Source organism: Python bivittatus, unplaced genomic scaffold (assembly GCF_059951505.1).
Source record: "Python bivittatus isolate LINGU-HERP-01145 unplaced genomic scaffold, Pbiv_v1 ctg000020_np1212, whole genome shotgun sequence".
NCBI classification, from domain to species: domain Eukaryota; kingdom Metazoa; phylum Chordata; class Lepidosauria; order Squamata; family Pythonidae; genus Python; species Python bivittatus.
Genome location: NW_028277030.1, coordinates 14,325,144 through 14,348,758, shown reverse-complemented (window position 1 = coordinate 14,348,758; position 23,615 = coordinate 14,325,144). Strand labels below are relative to the sequence as shown.

At 38.4% G+C, this 23,615-nt stretch overlaps 1 protein-coding gene across 8 annotated transcripts in view; it reads left to right on the top strand.

Annotated features, from left to right (window-relative positions):
- Positions 1-23,615, top strand: part of PLCB1 (phospholipase C beta 1) — a 454,738-nt gene that overhangs the window by 387,558 nt on the left and 43,565 nt on the right. Inside the window, exon 32 of one of the 8 annotated variants that reach the window (XM_088134735.1) lies at positions 9,281-9,642. The exons of the other annotated variants lie outside the window; for them this stretch is intronic. Within the exon in view, the coding sequence (XP_087990861.1) occupies positions 9,281-9,307 (27 nt within the window). The 3' untranslated portion in view covers positions 9,308-9,642. Of the gene's footprint in view, positions 1-9,280; positions 9,643-23,615 lie in introns of those variants that run through there. 8 annotated transcript variants of the gene reach the window in all.

Below are 23,615 nucleotides of genomic sequence, written 5' to 3'. Positions count from 1 at the left end.
CCTGGATCAGGTGGCTTGCATGCTTCACACTTCTTCATACATGTGGATTGCTTGGCAGCTGTTAAAATTCTCACGAGAGAAGGAACTGCCTTCACGGTTCTCTTCCTCTAATAGTTGTATCCTCTGGACGACAGAAAACATATGACAACTTGGGTTGACATCAGGAGGAGGTTGGCATCAATCCGTGGAAACCCTTTCAAAATGCTGCCAGCTATTCTGAAGTACCTTTCTTGTGGCCATGAAGCCTATTCCATAAAGTGCCTACTTTCTTTGACTGTGGAAGAGTCAAAGGTAACACCCCCAAGCTATAAATGAATCTTTTGAAGTGATGCAGCAATGGGTTAAAATTCCATTCTTTTGCTAAAAACCCAGGCTGGGAAACCAATGTAAGTAAAATAGTGTAGTAACAACCAAAACAAAAATGAAATCTATGTAATAATTGGCTACATTGCTACAAAGTACTGTAACAAAACTGCAAATAATATATATGTGAATGAATGAAAAAACATGAATTATAATGCATGCTCCTGTAATGTACAGTGGGGCAAAAAAGTATTTAGTCAGCCACCAATTGTGCAAGTTCTCCCACTTAAAAAGATGAGAGAGGCCTGTAATTTTCATCATAGGTATACCTCAACTATGAGAGACAAAATGGGGAAAAAAATCCAGAAAATCACATTGTCTGATTTTTAAAGAATTTATTTGCAAATCATGGTGGAAAATAAGTACTTGGTCACCTACAAACAAGCAAGATGTCTGGCTCTCACAGACCTGTAACTACTTCTTTAAGAGGCTCCTCTGTCCTCCACTCATTACCTGTAGTAATGGCACCTGTTTGACCTTGTTATCAGTATAAAAGACACCTGTCCACAACCTCAAACAGTCACACTCCAAACTCCACTATGGCCAAGACCAAAGAACTGTTGAAGGACACCAGAAACAAAATTGTAGACCTGCACCAGGCTGGGAAGACTGAATCTGCAATAGGCAAGCAGCTTGGTGTGAAGAAATCAACTGTGGGAGCAATAATTAGAAAATGGAAGACATACAAGACCACTGATAATCTCCCTCGATCTGGGGCTCCATGCAAGATCTCACCCCGTGGGGTCAAAATGATCACAAGAACGGTGAGTAAAAATCCCAGAACCACACGGAGGGACCTAGTGAATGACCTGCAGAGAGCTGGGACCAAAGTAACAAAGGCTACCATCAGTAACACACTATGGCACCAGGGACTCAAATCCTGCAGTGCCAGATGTGTCCCCCTGCTTAAGCCAGTACATGTCTGGGCCCATCTGAAGTTTGCTAGAGAGCATTTGGATGATCCAGAAGAGGATTGGGAGAATGTCATATGGTCAGATGAAACCAAAGTAGAACGTTTTGGTCTAAACTCAACTCGTTGTGTTTGGAGGAGAGAGAATGCTGAGTTGCATCCAAAGAACACCATACCTACTGTGAAGCATGGGGGTGGAAACATCATGCTTTGGGGTTGTTTTTCTGCAAAGGGACCAGGACGACTGATCTGTGTAAAGGAAAGAATGAATGGGGCCATGTATCGTGAGATTTTGAGTGAACACCTCCTTCCATCAGCAAGGGCATTGAAGATGAAACGTGGCTGGGTCTTTCAGCATGACAATGATCCCAAACACACTGCCCGGGCAACGAAGGAGTGGCTTCGTAAAAAGCATTTCAAGGTCCTGGAGTGGCCTAGCCAGTCTCCAGATCTCAACCCCATGGAAAACCTTTGGAGGGAGTTGAAAGTCCGTGTTGCCCAGCGACAGCCCCAAGACATCACTGCTCTAGAGGAGATCTGCATGGAGGAATGGGCCAAAATACCAGCAACAGTGTGTGAAAACCTTGTGAAGACTTACAGAAAACGTTTGACCTCTGTCATTGCCAACAAAGGATATATAACAAAGTATTGAGATGAACTTTTGATATTGACCAAATACTTATTTTCCACCATGATTTGCAAATAAATTCTTTAAAAATCAGACAATGTGATTTTCTGGATTTTTTCCCCCATTTTGTCTCTCATAGTTGAGGTATACCTATGATGAAAATTACAGGCCTCTCTCATCTTTTTAAGTGGGAGAACTTGCACAATTGGTGGCTGACTAAATACTTTTTTGCCCCACTGTATATATCTGCAGTATAAATATACCCCCGCTCCCACATGCACACACACACTGTAACAGGCACGTCTTCTCCAGAATTGCTTTATTTAGTTAGTGCTAAATACAAGCAGCTAAATGAAAAGATGAAGGGCTTATTTATGCCTTCAGATTCGTAAGCGTGAGAATGCAAGGGTCATCTGAGGTGAGAGGTTTCACCCAACAGAACTGTACATCTTCACTTTGTGTAGATGTACAGTGCTGTTGAATACTCAGAGATACATACTTTTAAGTTTACTTCAGACCTTGGAGTTCAATACAAGATATGAAATCCTGCATCCTCCCCTAATTGCTAGAAAAAATGTTCCCGGTTTAGCCTTCATTGCAAGGTAACAAAAGCATAACTAAACAAGCAAAAGCAGGAGCCAAAGTAGCGGGGGCAACACCTTTTTTAAAAAGAGCTTAAACTTATGTATATGTAGAAAAACATGTGCTTCAAAATGCTGATTAACCCAATATGTTTAAGCCAAAAATATGGTTCCTCAGAATTGTGTTCTTTAATCTTGCTAGTACTCTTCAAAGCAAAATATTTCTGTAGAGTGTCTCAAGATGGGTAAGAATGGCTCGATCGTTTTATATGTTTGTTTGTTTATTCATTTGTTTGCTTGGTAACATTTGTATCCTACCCAGATTCAGAGACTCCAGGTAGCTAAAATCTAAATAAACCCCATGCTAAATGGTTTGCACAAATACCTGTAATGACATTTCACTGTTTCTAGCTCCAAACCATTCAGTTTTTCTTTTGTCTTTAAGGACTACTTTGAACACTGCAGAATAATATGCTTATAATATTTACCATTGGGTGATATTTTTCAACAAGACATGGGAGACATGGAACTGATCGTAAAGAATTTTCCAGTGTGATGAAGCCAGAACGAATGCTAACTTTCGCAATACCATTGGAAGAAATAAAGATTTAACATAATTTACATAATAGTACAAATTACCCAGTGCAAACTCTCTATGGCTATATAAAGCAAAAGAGAATATGTTCCAACATGCACAGTATAAGAAGAGCAGCAGCTACAGCTTTGCACTAAATTGCAATTGGCAATCGTAGCAAAGCCAGCAGTAACACAGAAAAAATCAGAGCAAAAAATAATTATGCAGAAATAACCGTGTTAATTGCATTGCAAAAGGCAAAGCATACCCAGAGACAAAGAGAGAGAGAGACTTGTTGTTCATACTTATAACAAAATTGTAGTAACTGTTAATACATTATGCTAATTTTGTGTTTGAAAGCAGGGTCATGGGACTTTCAGAATGCTGTGCAAACAACATTCAAAGCAAAGCACAGAACCTAACTCCTTCCCCTCTTGCCCCAAAACCTGTACTACCCTCAGACTTTGGGTGAAGCCGTGATTTGAGCCTTTGTAAAGTGTCATGATCAGCAAGTACAATAAATTGTGAGGACAATTTTAACAATATAATTGATTTCTTTTTAGGGCTTGGGGTTGATGATGTAATTCTTCACAGTGCCAAGCCAGATACTTCGTTTTACTTATTTGCATAAGCTTATTCTTGTCAAATGAGATGGTTGTAATTTAGCTAAAGGTTTATGAGCCAAACCCCAAAAGAATCTGTTTGTTCTTTGAGGACCGGTTTCATAGTAGCTGAAGCACTGATGCATATGGCAGTGAAACTGAGTAAGTAGTGTTAGGTCTTTGATTTGGGAGAGCTGGTTTTATCTGAGCTGCACTATTGACACTCAGACCAGGGTTCAGAATGCTATGTCTCTACATGATTGTGTTTTAGACCTGAATTGACTGAAGAACAACCTCTAATCTACATGGCAATTTTGTGCAAAGTTCTAAGAACTGCTTGTAATCCAGCATGAAGATTGATTATTCCCCCCCTCCCCATTTTGTTAAATCCCATAGGTATATGGATTCTGGCATTTAAAAGGCCAAACTTTTTAAAAGATGGCACTGGATAAGGCCCTTTTTTGTACAATCCTTTACCATGTCAGTCTGTGGGGCTCTGGTGTTTGGTTTTGGTCTGTGTTCCTTGAACAACAAGTGAATGTTGGAGTTTTTGGGGCTCCATTGCTCATACAGCTCCTTTCTGTTGCTGTTTTTGTTAGGAATGTTTGAGAGATGGTTGGAGGTGGAATGTGGTGTGCATCACAGAGTAAGGGGGATTGGAGGGATGTGGGGGACTTTTGGATGTGTGAGCTATGGTGGCAAAAGGTACCCCCACACACAGTTCAGGTCCAAGGCAGACAGTGGAGAGTCTAGAGTTTTGGCTTTGCACCCCTCCCTATTCTCATTATGGCTATTCGCATTTCTAGAAGACATAAGAGCACCAGTTGGTACTCGGCCTGTTTGCTGGGACTGGAGCCATTGAACTAATCAGCACCATTGCGGTCATGTGGCTTCAGTTCCTGGAAGATGGAGTGGCTGGTATAAATTAAAGAACAAACTAGAGAGATGCTGCCATCCTGGCTGTGTTCCTTGATTGTTTTGTACTATGGATCAGTATCCTCCATTCTGAAAACGAGGCACCAATCTGATCAGTTTCTAAAGCTTACCTGGTTTGTTCCATGCCAGCTCAGGCCATATTACTGCCGACAGAGCAGAGGGCAAGGAGGGGCTGGGGGTGGAGGCTGCCAACACTTGCCTGCCTGGTCAGGAGATCATAGGCTTGCAGATTTGGTGTACCAAGAATAGTGTGTGCTTTACCCCCCAAGAGTATACTTAAACCTGGCTTGTCTTTCCACTGATTTTTGGGGACTACAGGTAATTTTCATTTAGTGAAAACAATTGGGACTGGCAACTTGGTCGTTAAGTGAAGCAGTCACTAAGTGAAACTGCAGCTATGCTTGTGATCTTACTTCAGCTTTCCTTTGTTTTACAGACCTGCGAAGGTCATAAATGCAAGAATTGGTAGTAAAGTTACTTTTTCATCACCGTCATAACTGTGAATGGTCACTAAATAAGAACTACCTGTACCCAAGTAGAAGATGAGGCAGTAGACTTCATGGCCCCATCTGCTGTGCAAGACAGACTGGGGTTGAGACTCACCCATGCAGTCATTAGTGAGAGGGTGCTGGGATGGGGGAAGTTGGGTATTTTGATTCCAAAGCGTTTTTGTTATTATATATATGTGCATGTAAGTTAATGTAAGTTGTGGCTAGCTAATTCCACCTGTGTGACTGTTTATTTCTCTGGCTGGGGACATGGAAACTCCTTTTTGGCTATTCAGGGAGTGGAAGGCCAGTCAATCCCAGCAGGAGCCGTATAATGTTGGGTGGAGGAGAGATGGCAGAAAGTCTTGGGTAGGCTGTTACAAGGGAAGAGAGATCTTCAGTCAGGTGGTGATCCCATCTTCCAACACGATGACTTCATCCTATGGACCAGGTGGCTATATTGCTGGAAATCATGGCTAATGCCAAATCTTCATCCATGATTTGGTAATAGATGAAGCAGCAGAACTGGCATATTTAATCAAAATCTGGCTGGGCAAGGGCAGTGGTGTTGCCTTATCTGAAATCTGTCCCCTATATATAGAGTCGTTCAGCAGGCTTGATGTCAAGGTCAGGGTGGTGGTATGGCCTTGATTGTGAAGGACACCTAAACTGTGGGTCAGGGATTCTGTTCCTGAGATACCAGAGTATGAGTCCCTGCATGTTAGATTGGAACTATAGAGAGAAAGTAGGTCTTCTACTGGTTTACCAGTCCCCTGGTGCCCAGTGAGATCTCTTTCTGGCCTGCTGGAGCTAGTCTCTGGGCTGGAGGTGGACAGCCCTTACCTTTTGGTAGTGGGTGATTTCAGCTTTCCTGTCTCAGGGGCTCTGATGAAGCTCAGGGATTCATGGCCTCCGTGGCATCCATGGCTCATCTCAATTCATCTCTTTAGCCCAGCTCATGAGGGTGATCATACTTTAGACCTGTGTTTGCCTCAGAGCACATGTTAAATGATCTGGAGAGGGGGGGGCTTTCTGTTACCCCATTGCTATGCTCAGATCTTGCCCTTGTGATTAAGAACTACCCATGAGTTCCCTGGGGTAATGGGACTGATTTGGATAGTCTTCCCCAGGCATCTAATGTATCCATTGGCTTCCAGAGGGTGCTTGGGGAGTTTCCCAGCTCTCTGGCTGGCTGATGACAGTACAGGCATACTTTGTTTTATGGCGCTTCGCAGATAATTGTGTTTATCAAATACCATCGCATGCTACAGAGAAATCTTTTGTGAAAGGAAGAGTCAATCAATGTGACAAATTTCATTGTTGTCATTTTAAGAAATGTTTTAATTAAGGTATGTACATTTTTTTAGATATAATGTCATTGCACACTTAATAGACTACAATACAGTGTAAACATGACTTTTATATGCACTGGGTAACCAAAAAATTGTGTGACTCGCTTTATTGCGATATTCACTTTATGCCATGGTCTGGAACCGAACCCGCCATATCGCCGAGGTATGCCTGTACTTGTAGACCACTGACATTAGGAAATCAATCTGGCATTGGTTCTACTGTCCCCAAGCAGCTTCTTTCTGGATTCTATAAAGAACTTTATTTTTCTGTCCTGTATGTACATCATTCCATTTCATTTCATAAGAAAGGAAGGGAGGGAGGAAAAAATTGACTCCTCAACATTTTGATATCAATTGTAATGTCCTTACAATCTCATTTAACTGATTTTTCTCAAAATTAAAATAAAAAGGGAAGCCAATTATAGGAAGTCAGATGTATTTCTGTAGGCGAAGACCCATAGTTCAAACTAATATTTCAATGCTTATGTTTCCTTTTGTTGATTCATTCAGAAGAAAAAGAACTGAAAATAGTTGCAAGTAATTGAAAATCCTGAACATATATTATAGAACTGTACACTTTATTTTGAGTACATACATTTATAGGCATTTTAGATGTTTATTTCAGAATAAGTTTCTGCCATTCTTTCCTATAGTCATATCTTAAATATAATGTGCACGTTCCTATGTTTTTGAATGTTTTCCTATATGGATGTTTTTGCACTTATAAAAATGGAAGGATATTGTAAAATTGAGTGAATGTGTTTCAGTATAAAGAAAATAAAAATGGATGAATATATCCATGTGAGGATGCTTGTGTGTGTTTATAATACTAAAAGAACAATTTTCATTTGAATCAGCCAAAGTGCCATAAACACAAGCCTGCAATTGAAAACTTTAAAAAAGCTGTCACACATTAGAAGTTGTGAAATGGTGTGACTGTTCCTTAGCTTTATATTTGTCATGCTGCATTATTTTAAGTTTATTCTTGCTCCACCATTGCATATATTTTTATCCCAATGATGAGTGGGTCGCAAAAGATGCATGTTACACTCTGAAGTGATACTCAGCATGATAATTAGATTTCGCTTTTGGCTGATACTTCTGAATAGATGAGTACCAAGGGGATTTCTGCTGAAATGTATTGATTCCCAAGCTACCACATAGAGTTTATTTTTTAAAAATAATTTTATTAAAGATTATAATTGCAATAGTAAAAATTAATATGAAGTAAAAGAAAGAAGAGTAGAAAGAAAGAGTAAAAAGTGCAAAGAAAAAGAAAAACCCGGGAGGGAGGAAGGAAGATAGTAAAGAAAGAGAAAAGAAATATATAAAGAAGTGACTTCTGACCTTCATCACCACAAGTATAAACAATTTTAGTAACTTTTCTCCTCCTCTTAATTTACAACCAATGATCTCTTCTTCCTATATCCCATCACTTATCTATAAACAAATCCGTAAAGCATCATCATTTCAGTCCTGGTATCAGCAAAAGTCCATTAAGGGTTGCCAGAAATAACAACATATTTATTTTAATCTTGATCAAGTAAACCAACTTTATATTCCTTCCTTTCACTTCTAACGATCTTAATCTTTAGTCCATTTAAGTAATGTTGTAGAACTTGGTTTCATTTCTTTTTTGCCCCTTCTCACAAGATTCATCCAAGCTTTAACAAACCTCTTTTGTAAATCGAATATAAAAGAATTATGCAGGTCACTCTCTTATTATTTGTAATTCCCTTTTGATTTTAAAAGCATCAACCAATTTCTTTCATATGTCCAATGAGACATCTTTTTCCATGTCATTCTTGTAGCTTGTGGATCCACTTTCAGTGTCAACTCTATCTTGTCAGATAAAACTTGTTCCTCTTCTGCCATTTCTTCCATAACATCTTTTGGACACAGTCTATCAATAGAAGCAAACATCGCTATTGCCACTGTTGATATCATCTTCTGATTCCGACTTCCGGTGGAGGACAATATGGCGGAAGGTCCCTCTGGCTGAAGCTCCTCTAAAGCTGGAGCATTAAATGTGGTTAATTCGGTGTCTCAGGAATTTTTTCCGAGACACAAAGCATTCTCCGGGCAAGGGGAAGCTATCGAATCGTGTCACGTGTCTTCCGGACAGCTGTAGCTTATCGAACAAACACAGGTCACAAACAAACGGTGAGCAATCAGCTGGGAAGCAGGCGGATCAACTTGTCAGCGCCACGTTTAAAGCCTCCTAAAGAGACACTACTTCCGACCACCCCACCTCTAAAATCACTTTTGTTGTAAGTTATTTAAAGAATTTAAAGAGACTCTCTTCACTACAGAAATATTTCTTCTCTTGGTTGGACTTTCATTATTTTCTGGGACTTTTAAAGTGCATTGTACTGGATTTCAAGGATTGAAATAAGAGCATGGAATCTGGAAGTTTTAATGTTTTTAAAGAAGTTTTCTACACTTTTAGGAGACTACTTTTATCTATATTTTACTTTTGCTTTTAAAAAGAAAGAATTTTATGTAAGTTTTTTTTTCCTCTCTTTTTTTCTTTGTGGAATTGTGAGAGATTTACTCTTCAGCTGTGGGCAAGTTTTGGTTTGGTGATTTTCACAAGTTAAGATTGGCTGCAGATTCGATCCTCTTTTGTTTTGTTGCTAGTTTGTGAGAAAGCAAAATCTGCTGATTTTTCTAAACTGGGATTGGCTGTTGATTTGGCCCCCCCTCATCTTGCTGTTTGTTGTGGCTATTCAGTTATGTTTGTATGTGGGAACTGTCACTTTTGGCCACAAGAGGGAGCGGAAACATTAAATTGGATACTATCAAAAGGAAAAAACAGCTTTCCTTTTTTCCTTTCTTTAATTAAGGATGGAAAGAAGAAGAAACAGAAATAATGGCCACCAAAAAGCATATGAGGCATGGATTTGGTGACCTTCACTGGATGAAAAGCATGTTTGAAGAATATACTCTCAAAATCACACAAACCAAGTGTTAACCAAATATTTGATCTAAGATTTGCTGATCTTAATAAAAAGCTTGACCTAAAACTGGACAAAATTGAAAAGGAATTGGAATAAGGAAATAAAAAAGTTAATGACAAAGTTAACTTGTTGGAAAGTGAGAGGGAGAAAGAGTTGGATAAAGTTGTACCACTGGAATGGAGAGATAAAGAACTTTGTTTAAGGTCTAGGAAAATTTTTGAGATTAAAGGAGAAAATTTAATAAATATGATGGATGAAATGGAGAAAATTCTTTGTATAAATTCTAAGTATGTAACTGTATATGTTAAATCAAGAGATGTGTTGGTCTTTCAGGTATACTTTGATTTTAAATTTAAATGGAAGTTGCTTTCCATTCTGTTCTATCTGTCTTCACTATTTTAGTTTTTGTCTTTTTTCTTTTAGTTCTATTTTCTATCTTTACTGTATTCTCTTTTTTGTTTTTAATTGTATTCTTAATATAATATAATAACATTCTTATAAAAAAAAAGATATTAACTTCTGATTCCATTTTTCAAAAGTATCCTTTAGTATTTCCAATGTTATAATATTTTGCATCATTCTGTAGCTGTTAATCAGGTTTATGTATTCTTTTCCTTTAATTAAAATCTTTAGTTCCTTTTAGTGTCCAATTTTGTAAATTGCTTATCTCTATTATGTCTTAGAAAAAATTCAAAAGATGTCCACTTTCCCATGAGAAGGATTCTTTATAATTAATTCCAAAATCTTATTTCAAATTTATCTGGAACCTTAATCCATTTATAACTTTCTAAATCAGTCTTAATTAGCTTTTTGTTGTTTATTTCCATTTTTTTAAGTTCTTAAGCTTATAGTTAAAAATTTTCTTTTGTTAAGGATTGAAGGCAGACTCACCCAGTGTTTTCAGACTTGTCAATCCAAAAATTCTAATAGCTGAAAACAGTTAACAAGCAATTCCAGATGTGTTCAGAAAAGGAAGTATGCAAACTTAGTTTCCTTTTAAAGATGCCAAATGCAGGTTGAGCAAGATGGCTGTTCCCTTATCTCCCAGTGCTCAAAATATGATGGTGACTGCTATCTTGTGGTCTCCTTGCGAGGAGCAACTGTCTGGAGCACTTGTGGCCAATCTCCTGTCCCCTCTTTGCCTGGAGAGGTTCAAAGAGCTGGTCTACTCACTGGTTCTTCATTCTTTGCCGCAGTTGTCACCGTCTGTCATTTCTTCCTCCAGAAGCCCCACACAGAGTTTATTTTACAGTGGTGGTTAAAAATTTATGAACCCTTTTGGATTTTCAATATTTCTGCATAAATATTACCTAAAATGTGATCTGTTCTCCACACATCCTAAAAACTAGACAAAGAGAACCCAACTGAGTCTGTATATGCTTACATACTATGGATTTTGTCAGTTACCTAAAGATTTTAAAGAGTTGATTATAGAGAAAGATGTCCTTAAAAAGCTATTTTAATGTGCGTATCTGTAAAGAGTAGCTGTGGTTATAATCAAGGGCTTGATTGTAACTACAGGAAAAACTGCAACATCTAAATACTAATCACACTAATCAAGCCATAGTAAGTAAAAGACATAATCACAGGAATTCTAGCATCATTGCATTGGAAAGGGCCTCCAGGTTCATCCAGTTCAGTGCACGCCCGTATGGTTTTCTTGACCATCCTGTCTCAAGGCATTCAGTGAAGGAGGACCTGCCACCTTCCAAGGCTGTCCATTCAGCCTGTTCTGTCAAAGTTTTTCCTAATGTTTAGCATATTTCTAGTCATATGTATTGGTTCAGATCCCTCTTTCCAGGAGCTTTTAGTTTTATTCTGCAAATACTGTATATTCTGTATATAATACTGCATACTCTGCAGTGAGATGGGCAGTGACCAATTGGAAATATAAATAAATAAAATATCCACACAGTAACTAACCATGTATATTGATTCATTCTACACTGATTCATTTAACTTTGTTTAAATAAAATAATTGGGGAATTAATCTTTCTGTTGATTTTGCTATGGGGTGATATTGCTACTTAAGGTGACATTTCCCTATAAAAGAGAAGGAGGGGGGTGAAGTATAAACACATGTTGTAAATTATTGCTTGATGACCTGTTGTAGCACAGAGGTAAATCAATAAAGGCTGTGGTAGATAATAAAGAAAAGAATACAGTAGGGCTTCTATCATGGAAAAGATTCCTTTCAGGTTTGGCAACTGGAGACAGTAGAAGCCCCAGCTTTGAAAACTTTCTGCACAGCAGATAGCAGGTCTCAAGCTGCTACAGGAAATTGCTTATTTTAGTTTAAATAATTCTTTATTGTTTATTTTGATGATCTGCAGTACTAATCCTTTCAGCATGTTGGCTTCATATCTCATTGAAAGTACTGTGGAACAGAGTTTGGCTTCTGGTGCATTGTGGTCTTTAGTAGTATAACAAATATATAAGAAAATAATCTACTCAATAATCAGAGTTTTCTGCTCAAACTACAGAATTACTGAAGAATGTAAAAGTTTTCAAGATTTAAAAATATACAGATCTAGAGAAATACCTGGGAGAAGAGGAATGTCTTTACTGGCACTGAAAAAGCACCCACGCAAGCCCCAAGCATACCTCTCTGAAGAGGGTGTTCTACAAACTGGGGCCCCACAACCGAGAAGGTCCTCTGCCTTGTATCTGTCTTGGAGTCTGGGAGATTCAGATCTCATCCCAGGGTGATTTCACCCAGTAACTTTCATTTAATAGATTGCAGGGTGAGGGCGGGGGATGAGCTGGAGATTCTCATATGATAACTACCACGGAACAAACCTGTAATTCCCTTTCCTTTTCGGAAATAGCTAATCAGATAGCAGTGAAACTAGGGTAAAACATCTGCTTTAGAAGAACATCAAAAACAGATGAGAAATGTGAGAGAATCAAAAAGCATGGCAAAAGAGAATAAGCAGGATAAAGATTCTAAAGCTGAAATCGATTTTAAAAATCAACTTCTTCAAGAAGACGGTGAAGATCCAATGAAGACAGAAAGTAATTCCTTTTTTCTACCTTCAATGACAGACTAAGAATAGGCTCACTAAAGAGCTTTCATCCATGTTTGATTGGATGCAGCACAAGTTTTCCTCTATTTAAATTCCAGCTATTCCCCTGCTTGCTTTATTGCTATCAGCAACAAAGAATTCAAAGGAGCTGATTTACATACTCACACTTGGAGGAGATAATGTCAGTGACCAGGTTCAGTCACATGTGCCTTAGTGTGACCAGTGTGTCAGTAAGAACCAGAAAATCCACTTATAGAAACCAGTACGTGCATTTCCCTCCGAGGAAAACACTATTCTATTTTACTCCCATCTGCAGAGTCGAAAGGCAGTAAAAGTCTAAAGCCAACAATATTGTTATAGGGTTTGGTTTGGTTTGCTTTTTTTGTGCCTTCAAGTCAATCTTGATGCCTGGACAAGTCCCTGCAGTTTTCCTGGCAAGGCTTTTCAGAAGTGGTTTGCCCTTGCCTCCTCCTTCCTAGGGCTGAGAGAGAACAACTGGCCCAGGGTCACCCAGCTGGCTTTGTGCCTAAGGTGGGACTAGAACTCCTGGTCTCCCAGTGTCTAACCTGGTGTCTTAACCACTACACCAAACATTTTGTCACATCTTCATGCCAGCCAGGACCAAAGCCAGAGTTTTATCTGATACATGTGACAAGCTGACTTTATGTTGGGACAGGCCTGTGTTTGTCATTGTGACTATGAAATCCTGAGCTGATCCAGACTGCTGGCAGCAGGCTGAGCTGCTATAAATGTGGGTAGCATCAACTTCAAGAAGTCCAGAGTTAAAGTTAGCTGGCCTGTCAATCCCAGATAACGGGTGGAAACAGCAAAAGTCTAGGAAAATCAAAGACTGAGGCCCAGCCAAGAAGGTGGGTTTTCCCTCTCAGGTGGATTTTATAAAAGAAGAGTGCAGTTTCCATTTTGTCTTTGTTTTTTTGGTGTCCATATTTTTTCCATCCACTGTTGGCTAAAAGCAAGTAATGGGCAAAATCTGATGGCAGCAGGGCCAGAATCTAGTGAGGTCAGACAGCAACCAAGAGCAAGTTGTGTATAGATTCTATTTTATTTTATGGACTGAGACCTGCACTGTGTGAATACATTCTGGTTTGTATGTGTATATGCATTTATGAGGGATCCAGGAACTGAGAGAACATCTAGTCCCTGAACTAACCCATCTGAGATTAACTTCTTCATTAAGCAAGTGTTCATTCCTTCTCCTTTTTCTTTCTTTCTACCTACCTACCTACCTACCTACCTATTAATCAAATTTATACACTACCCATCTCACTGTATAAGTGACTCTAGGCGGATTACACGTACAACTTTCTTCTTTCTTTCTGACCTAAAAATTTAGGATTCTTAATAAATCAGTGATAGTCATTCTGGGAAAGGGATCCAGCTTTAGTGCACACCTCTCTGCCAGTTCAGGCCATTGGAGGAAGAGGACTGCCAGTATCTCCTCCCTATAAAACAGAGGTGGAGAGGATTCCTCTGGCAGTGTTCTTTGTTGACTCTTCCTAGTCCAGCAGGTTTATGAGAAGAGAGGGTGGAAACCGAGACCCCTCATGGGAATCAGTGGGCACCTAAGCCACCATACCCCATACATATGTGCACACACGCCTGTAGCCTACCAAAAAGAAATACTTAAAATATCTCTGCCAAGACCTCTGTGGAAAATCCCACAATGCATTCTGAAAGACAAGCAATTGTGAGGTACTGTAAGTTCAGGATAGAAATGGAGCCTTGAGAAATCTGACAGAAAGTTCAGAGTAATTGATAAGTACAATTCCAAATTTGTTCGCCATATCAAAAGGCAGGGGTGTGGGTAAAGTTTGGTAGGAAGAAGGAAGCAAGGTAAGTTTAACTGTGTTCTGAGTATCTGTGCTTCATTATATGTGGATTATCTTTGTGTAATCCAAAGACTGTTCAGTATTTTCAAGGGATGTGTAACCATAGGATAAACTATAATTAAAATCCTGGAAAGGATCCCAATAAATGACATCAATTTTAGCATTGTTGAAACAGTGAGCAGTGCTAACTCTTTAATCTTTAATGAATCATTGTGTAAATAATACAAATAGAGTACCTACATCTTTGAGAGCTTGTTTTCGGCAGGTGCCGCTGTCGCTAGGAAAGTGCAGTATGTAGTCAAACGTCCAAATGAATACAGCTTATGAATTTGTATAGCAACATGTGAAAAAGTTACATCTAGAATCTTCTCTTTCATTGTGCTGATTATGAATTTATTTACCACATTTCATGTGATATGAATGTTTCAAAGTGTGTGTGTATATTTTCATAATGGAGGATGCTATGTTGTATAGAGTTTGTTAATTCACTGGTGACTTACCAAGGAAGAAAGTAAATGTTGAAATAATTGTTAACTGCTTATTGATTGATAATTTACCTTGGCTCTAGTAGGGCATGTCCTTAAACCAATGAGTGGAGAAATTTTTAGCTCTTCAGATGTTACTGAAGTAGAACTCCTAGCATCTCTTACCAATAGCCCTGTTACCTGGTTCCCATCTCAGTTCTAATCCTTTGGAATGTGATGGATTTCTTGATTCTTTGTCATATATGCCATAGATTACAGTAACTAGAGATTACTACATTATATAAAAACACTTATTGCTTTCAGTGCTTTTGTTTGCTGTGGCTGAAGTGTTGCAATGAATAACGTGATGTGTAGCCTGGGTAACCCCTTTTCTGTTTACCTAGTACAAGTCTTCACTGGAAGAGGATTATGAAATAAAATACATTTATGTAGGCTTTCTGCAAGACTGAATGTGATCACTTGACATTATATTTAAAAGGAGAGAATTGCCCACCAATGTAAACACGAACATGTAATGTAATTTTAGATGGAAGTAGGAACACTTGGAACTAATTCTGTGTCAAAGGCACAGGCGTTCTTCTCAGGCCAACTTATGCAGGTTCAGAGCACAGGATATTAGAATATGGATGGATGGAAGGAAGGAAGGAAGGAAGGAAGGAAGGAAGGAAGGAAGGAAGGAAGGAAGGAAGGAAGGAAGGATCCTAGAATTATGTACTGCTAAGATAGGCTAGCATGCTTTAACTCATTTAAACACAGATAGCTAATACCATTTATCCTTTACCTTTGAGATGATTTTCCCTACTTTTACAATTTGCCTACATTTAATTTATATCAAATAAAGCCATACACTTAGTTTATAATTATATTATAAATTATAGAATTTAGAAAGATTCATTTCTCATTTGTATTTGGTCCAGATGGTTTTCCTACTGCTTCCAGGCTCTAAATCTTTGCAGAAAATCAGTTAGTTGAAATCCATTATTGACTATAATTTTATTTCTTCAGTGTTATCCATATCCTAAATTTTGTCTCAGTGAACTAGCTTGGTCCTATTTTGGACCAACTGCAGTTTCCAGACCCTTTATTTTGGAGACAGACCAGTACATATATTTTACTTCAATATTCTGCCAGGACATTTACAATGTTATTTCTAAACAAACACATCTTAAACCATTCCTTTTGCATGAATAGTTGACATAGTTGCATATTGCTCTGTTAGATTTTGAAAGCAAGTGTGTGTGGATGTATTACTGGTGTTGGGAAAGGGGAATATTACATTCTTAGCATCTTGATTCCCATTTTTTAATTATTAACAATTTAAAGTTTCTAATGCATTGAATGCTGGTGAAATTGCATCTATCTGAATGAGGAGCAATGGGAATAATCCTTTATTATTTTACTATTGATAACTATCTCTTGCAAAATCCATCTGAAAGCCCCATTAACTATGCTGATGCTGAACCTTGTAAAAAATGGCTCCAGCCAATAATTGTGTCCCTGAACAGAAACAGGGACAATGAACAAAAAATAAATCTGGTACCGCAAATCTCTGATGAAAAGAGAAAATTACTGTTCAGAATTGCCACAGGTATGAGAAATCAATAACCTCATAAACTAGCAGTATCCAGTTTGGACCAGAACATGCTATGAAATTTAAGTGGTATATAGAACTGATCTCTTTTAAAAAAGAAAAAGTGTTGGTCAAGTTTTCCGTTCCTCCTCTATACACATTCTAGCTAAAATGACATAATTTTGTAATAAAATTATGTATCATTCACTACATACACATATTACATATTAATTTTTATTTAATTTACTTCATTAAATGTATACGCTGCTACATACACATATTACATATTATTTTTTATTTAATTTACTTCATTAAATGTATACTCTGCCCAACTTCCAATGTCTCTGGGTGGTTATAGATAAAGACATTAAAAAACAAGGAAAAAACACAACAATAGACAAAAATTAAGAGCAAAGATGGAAAGACTAAGAAAAAAGAGATAGGAACAAAGAGATAAACCCACATAATTCAAAAGGGGGCTTCACTCTCCCTCGCTAAAGGCCTGGGCAAAGAGCCAGGTCTTCACAGCTCTTCTAAACAGCAGCAGAGTGGGGAACATTCAGATCTCAGGGGAAACCTCATTCCAGAGAGCAGACACTGCTACAGAGAAGGTGTGTTTTTGATGGCCTTATTTAATCGAAGGAACCCGGAGTGTGCCAAGCCTGCCAGATCAGATCAGCTAGGCAAATACTATGGGAGACATGCAGTCCCTCAAGTAAAAACCTTAAAAGCCTTCAGAAAAATAAAATAAGTTGCGAGGAAAAGAAGCACCCCCTACCTGAATGGGATGGAACCTCCTAGGTAAATATAACTTTCCCTAGGTTTGCTAACATGGTAACCTAAAAGTTACACTGTTCCTCCCTGCTTACGATATTGTCCCTGCTGTCCTCCCTTCTGTGATACATCTCTTGGGACAATCTCAAATGGTTCCTTACTCCAGAGATTTGCTGATTGCTCTCCTGATAATACAAGGCTTTATGTAGCTTTCACAAAAGGAGAGAAAACAATTTTCCCTGTTAATAAGGTTTCAGGGAAGAGGCATTGAGTCTCCCCCACAGAGACGGTACACAAACTGATTCTGTCTTGGTATACATTTGCTTAGGGGATGAGCACGTGAACGCTTGAGAAGGCTTCAAATGTCATACTAAATGAGCACTAACAACCCCTTTGGGTTTTAAGTGAATCATCATATCATGTCCAAATAAACTGCTTTTTCATTTCCAGAACAAGACTGAAGTTATTTTTAAAGGGAAGGTTATACAGATATGCCCTTCTGTTTCTAATAGGCCTCTGCATACTGACTAGAACAACAGCAGTTAATCTTGGGTTCCACATCTATCAGAATGACTATCCAAAATGTCATAGGATTGGTACAAGTAAATCCCAGTGTCCTGGAGTGCTCAACAGTGCCAGTCTCATTCCCCAGTGTTTACCTGCACATCTCCTGTTACTCTGTGATGTTGCTTCTTGTCTGTTCCGTGGGGCACTTTTTTGAAAGATGAATGCCCACTCTATCAAGGTTGGCATGCCAGAGCCAGCTATTCTTCTGCTTGCCTACAGATTAGCAGTTTATCTCTCAAACTCTGTCTGAATCTGCCTGGACAGTGCTTTGTTCCATTAAAGTGGCTTCCAAACCTTCATTATTTCTGCTCTTCTGGTGCCAGTCCATCTTCCTAAATCAAAGTTTCTTGTACATGATGTCCCTGCTTTCCATCTCTTCTTGAGCTGCTGCTTCCCTGCCCAGTTCAGTGAGAGACAGTGAGAGAGTCAGTATGGCTTGGAGGCTAATGCCCCTCTCCATGAGGGACTGACTAAAACTCCTGCATGTGTTCTATTGAGGAGGAGGAAATTGACTACTGCCTCAGCAAGAGAGGAAGAGACATTGTGCCCATAGGGTGCTGCTGTCTCTGTTGACCCAGAGGTCTGGCCATTATGACTTAGCCTGTTCTGCCCAGTCTGGAAAGGAGGAGGGGATATTGTGAACTCATACTGATGCTGCCCAGCTGAAGGAACACAATTGGCCATTGTGACCTCTTACAGGTTTACTCTATCTGAAAGAGAGGGAGTAGACTTTTGATAGCATAATAATCATAGCTGCTGCTGGAAAGTTTTGCAACATTTTCTCTAGAGAAGAGAGCAAACAGTTTTCTATGGCCAGATTTGTTTATGTTATGGCTCCTAGGTTTCTCTCTGCCCTCCTCCCAAAGCCAAGGTGGCATAGGACCTTGCTACCATCTCTTCCTTCCCTCTCCCTGCCACTCTTTTGATGTAATTGGAGGAATAGTTTTACTGTTTTCTTCTGCATGGTCACTGCCCCTCCCCCCAATTGTAAAAGTAAATACAATGGGGGAAAATATGACATGATGCTGGCTGGATTCCTGATTTTTGCATTCTGTTATTGACCAGCAGGATGGCCTTTTTTATCTTTCCTCACTGCTGCACTACAGGGAGCGGCAGAGGGCAAGGGGGGAGTAAAGTACTGCTTTACTGTTGAAGCAGTAAAAAAGTTGCTGTTGAGGGTAACAAAAGTAAAGCTGCTGACTGTGTCAAAGGGCCCACAGAATCTGGTGACTGTGATATCATAGTGATGTCAGTGATCCAAAGGAGACAGAATTATGAGATATTTGCCAGGAATGATTATGGTCACTGCTGATGCTGATGCTACCTCCCCAAGGGTAAGAAACTGGATTTAGCCATGGTGTGGGAATGAGAAATCTTCCCAGAACTAGCCAGAGAAGGTTTATAGCTATTCTCCTGTGCAAAACAAATGAAAGTTAAACTGAAACTCAAATGCTGCCTCCCATAGGGCCATAGTCTACATTTCTGCAATTGGTGATTTTATATCATTCATTGATTTTGATCTCTCCTATTGTGGACAAAACAAATAAGGCTGTAGAATTATGGGGGCCATTATTTTCTCACTATGATCTCAATTACTTCAATTACTTTCAAGATACAGTGTTACAAGATACTGTACAGAAACATTTGAAGATGGTCAGAAAGAATGTATTCATTGAAAATACAACTACTATCAAACCTTTGTCTGTTTAGGAAGTTGAACTTTATGCCTCTGATCCTTGGTCAGCTCCCTGTTTGGTTACAGGTCTAATTTAAAGTGCTGGTGATGATCTTTCAGGATGCTGATACTCAGATTATTTTAACGATGGCCAGCTCTGATCGATATCTAAAGCAGGTTCTGCACCACTCTTAGATATTTGCAAGACATGTACGCCAGCCAGGCCTTTTCTGTTGTGATGCCTTGGCTTTCCCTGACTGAGATCCAAAACCAAATCACGGTCTTCTGAAACTAACAATACATTTCAGTGGAGTTTAGTGTGTACTTTGAGGTCATGGTATGGTGGTTTTTACTTTGTTAATATACCATCTGTTTTATATTATTGCTTATTTGTATTACATTTTTAAAATTACTTTAAAATAATAGATGGTATATGCCACTCTGAACATATCAGTAGCAGCAGGACATTAATAACCACATATTGTCATATTAATTGCTATGAGGAAAAACAGATAGACCTAATTGCCAAAAGGCTGCAATTCTAAATCCATTTACTTAATAGGAAGTCCCTTTGATCAAAGTTCCATCAAGACATTTGCTAGCTCTGTTTCATATGTGACAAGCTAATGATTCCATTTCTAAATAATTATGAAGAAATAAAATGAAAGCAGCCTAAATGAAAAATGTGTTCAATAAATGGCCTGTGTTTTATCATCTTAGGATAACATGCAAAACTGCAATATTTACCAAATATACAAAACTGCAATATTTATCACATGAAAGATTGACTTCTATTAAACAGCAACAACAACAACAATAGCCGTTGGAAACAGAGAGATTGTATACACAAAAGTACCTAATACACTTATTTTTGTGTTGCTTTGGCAGAAGCAAAATATGGTAGAAAGGGAAAGGAACATATGTTCCAAGAATCTAGAAGGGTAAGCTCATAAAGATACCAAAACCAAAAGTCCGCATTGAGTATAAGGCTGTATGGAAACCAAATAGCAATTCCCTACTTCTTGGCATGTTCATATTGAAAACAATACAGTATATATATGTATTACATGGTAAACTATTTCAATTTTTGGCATAGAATGCTAATAAGTTCTTCATTGACATTCTACTTTAATATACTGTAATAAGTAGGAAACATTTTATCTAATTTCCTTATCTGTAGAAATCCTTAGAAAAGCTGAAGTCTTATTTCATAGTCCCAAGTGGTCAGCAAGTTGCTCAAAAAGAACTTTAAAAAGGACCCATCCCAACCCCCCTTCTGCATGTCCTGAATGTTTCTTTGTAAAGATGAAAATAATATCTACGTGGTATTTTAAGTTACAGTGACTGAGATGAATAGCCTTAACTTCTTTTCCTGTATGTATGTATGTAGTAGCAGATACATATAAAAGGGGGTGTCCTCAGTCATTCATCCTAACTTCTGGTGATCAAGAGCCTAGAGATATGATGGAGAATATTAATTCCTTTGCTCTCTTGCTGAAGTATGTTGTGGCATTAACTTGAAACTTGGTTTGAACAGGGTTTTTTCCTATCATTTTTAAATTTGGAAGGGAGCAAGTTCTACATTGAACTTCCTATAAAATTTCACCTAGATTTTGAGCTCTTTTTTTTTTTTTGCCTGTTTATTCTAATCTTCTGAGTCCTGTCCTGTGTCCATATGTAGTATTAGATTTCCCATTAAAATTAACAAGACTGAAAGCTTCGAGTTATTTGTTTGTTTGTTTGTTTAATTTATATGCTGCCCATTTCCCCAAAAGGGCAACTTATATATAGACTTCAAGAGATTGGTTAAGCACCTTCCTGATTTGTAGCATCTTTAGGTAGAAAAAAGAGAGAATAGTGTAAATTCTGTATCTGTATTTTGTATTTTTGTGCTTTATTAGAGTAGAAAATGCTGATAATTTTCAAGTCTTTAAACTATATTTGCTGCAATGTCTCCTGATCTTTTTATTCTTCTTTAGTGGAAACCTGGAGGGTTTATAGAAGATAGAGGTTCTTAATTCTTTCCCCATCCACTGTTTTCTCAGTTGTGATTTCTTCCTTTTAAGCAATTAAGTGAAGAAATCAGCTTGGCAAGATATTTATATATTTACACCTGCATTTACTCATACTTCTTCTCAAAATGCACATTTCTAAATGTTTCCAGAAACCTACTTTTGCTACAGAGCCACAAGGTTCAGTGACATTCTACATAAATATATTCCTTCTTATATTACAGATTTATAAAGACATTTAAACATATTTTGAGGTATTTGAACAATCAGGAAATGTAGAAAATGATGGATAACAGAATGTGTACCCTTATGCACCTGTACTTATATCTGAATCCATTGAATTAAATTGGATTTATTTCTTCTTATCGTCTTAACTGGGAAATACTGAGGAAGGGGATTACAGCCTTAGTTCTGACTTCCACATTAGTCCTGGAAGGTATGGATCAGTTTAGTTTATATCAGAATTCACAAGCATTTAATTACTCAATATCACTCTTTGAATTCAGCATTTTAAAGAAAGCAATCCATAATGATTGTCTTCCTTTCTTGGCAAGCACTTTGCTTAGAGCAGATTTGGAGTTTCCAAAAGACTACTGTTTTTTCATGGTAAATTGCACATTAATTTAAATGTCATATCTCTGTTGCTGAAACAAATTGCATACAAAAAGAACAACAACAGTGTAATTTTTCCTCCTATCCACATTTTCATGGTGTTAACTTGCTTCAGATTTACTAAGACTGGCATGAGATTTTTAAAATTTATTTTTGACAATGGCAATTAGTAGCTAAGTTGAATGGAGAAGAAAATTAGTAGCTACGGCATGTGCATACAAAATATTTTGAATTGTCATTCTCTTACTTGAAAGTTGGCATCAATCATGTTTTCCTTTTCTCCACTGACATTTTATCTGAAGCTGTACTTAGAATTACATTCCTTTCTCTGCAGTCTCCTGTTCAGCAAAATAAACATTATTTTGTTTCCATTAGAGAGCACTGAAAAATACTAAAAACAAGAATCAATCAAAAGAAGAGCAGTCTGTGAGGCAAAGAGATGGAAGTTTTCACAAGTTCCAAAACTACAGCTTCTTTGGGGAAATGGTTTCCCTCTTCTTTGTGTATGGTTTCTATCACAGTCGACAAAATTCCAGGCCTGTTTTGGCCACTATAAAAAACTTTCTGCCATTCAAGTGAGAAAAAGAACCACATCAACATATAGCTCAGGGTTGGGTAAATGTTACAAATATTGCTGCAATTTGACAATATCTGGAGGACTACAGATTTCTCACCCGTGATCTAGCTGAGCACAGGCCTTGCATTGTAGAGTTGTGATGCAACTTCTATCATCAATTTTTATAACTCAGTAAAGCAAAACTCAATATGCTTATCAGGACTTTTTGACTGCTATACACGAATGATATCTGACTTGGTAAAGTGTAAATAATAAGATATAAAACTGCCTCATACCACATCAAAATAGCTTCTTTGACTGATAAGGCAATGAACAGTTTTCAATCTCTAGGAAGTCGTCTGCCAATTGATTGCAGCAAATGTAATACAACATTCTGTGGCAACTTAAAGAGGAATACAAAGTTATGATAGCGTAACCTTTCATAGACTATGCAGTATTAGATACATGGGGCCATATCCCAATTAAGAAGTATTTTTTAATTTATTTATACATAGACTTATCCCCGCCCATCTCTCCGCAATGGGGGACCCTGGGTGGTTTACATCAAGTTAAAACAATAAATACTTGATTAAAATTTATAAAAAGACAAACACATCTACACAGATGGAAAGAAGAGAAAAAATCCAAGAGGCTGATGGAAGCCACACTAGGCCTCTAGGGGGCTAGCCAACCCCATTTCTGACAACCTCCCTCCCCGCCCCAGGCCAGGTGGCAGAGCCAGGTCTTCAAATCCCTCTGAAAGGCTGGGAGTGAGGGGGCCTGTCTCACCTCCGAGGGCAAGATGTTCCAAAGGCCGGGGGCTACAGCAGAGAAGGCCCGCCTTCTGGACCCCACTAGTCAGAGTTCTTTTGCCTAGGGGGTCCGGAGCATGCCCTCTCTGTGAGATCGGGTGGGACGGGTTGAAATCATGGGGGCGAGGCGGTCCCTCAGGTAGCCTGGCTCCGTGCCATGTAGGGCTTTAAAGGTGATAACCAACACCTTGAATTGGACCCGGAAGCAAACTGGTACCCAATGTAGCTCACGGAGCAAAGGTGTTATATGGGTCCTTCTTCAGACCCCAAAAATAGCTCGTG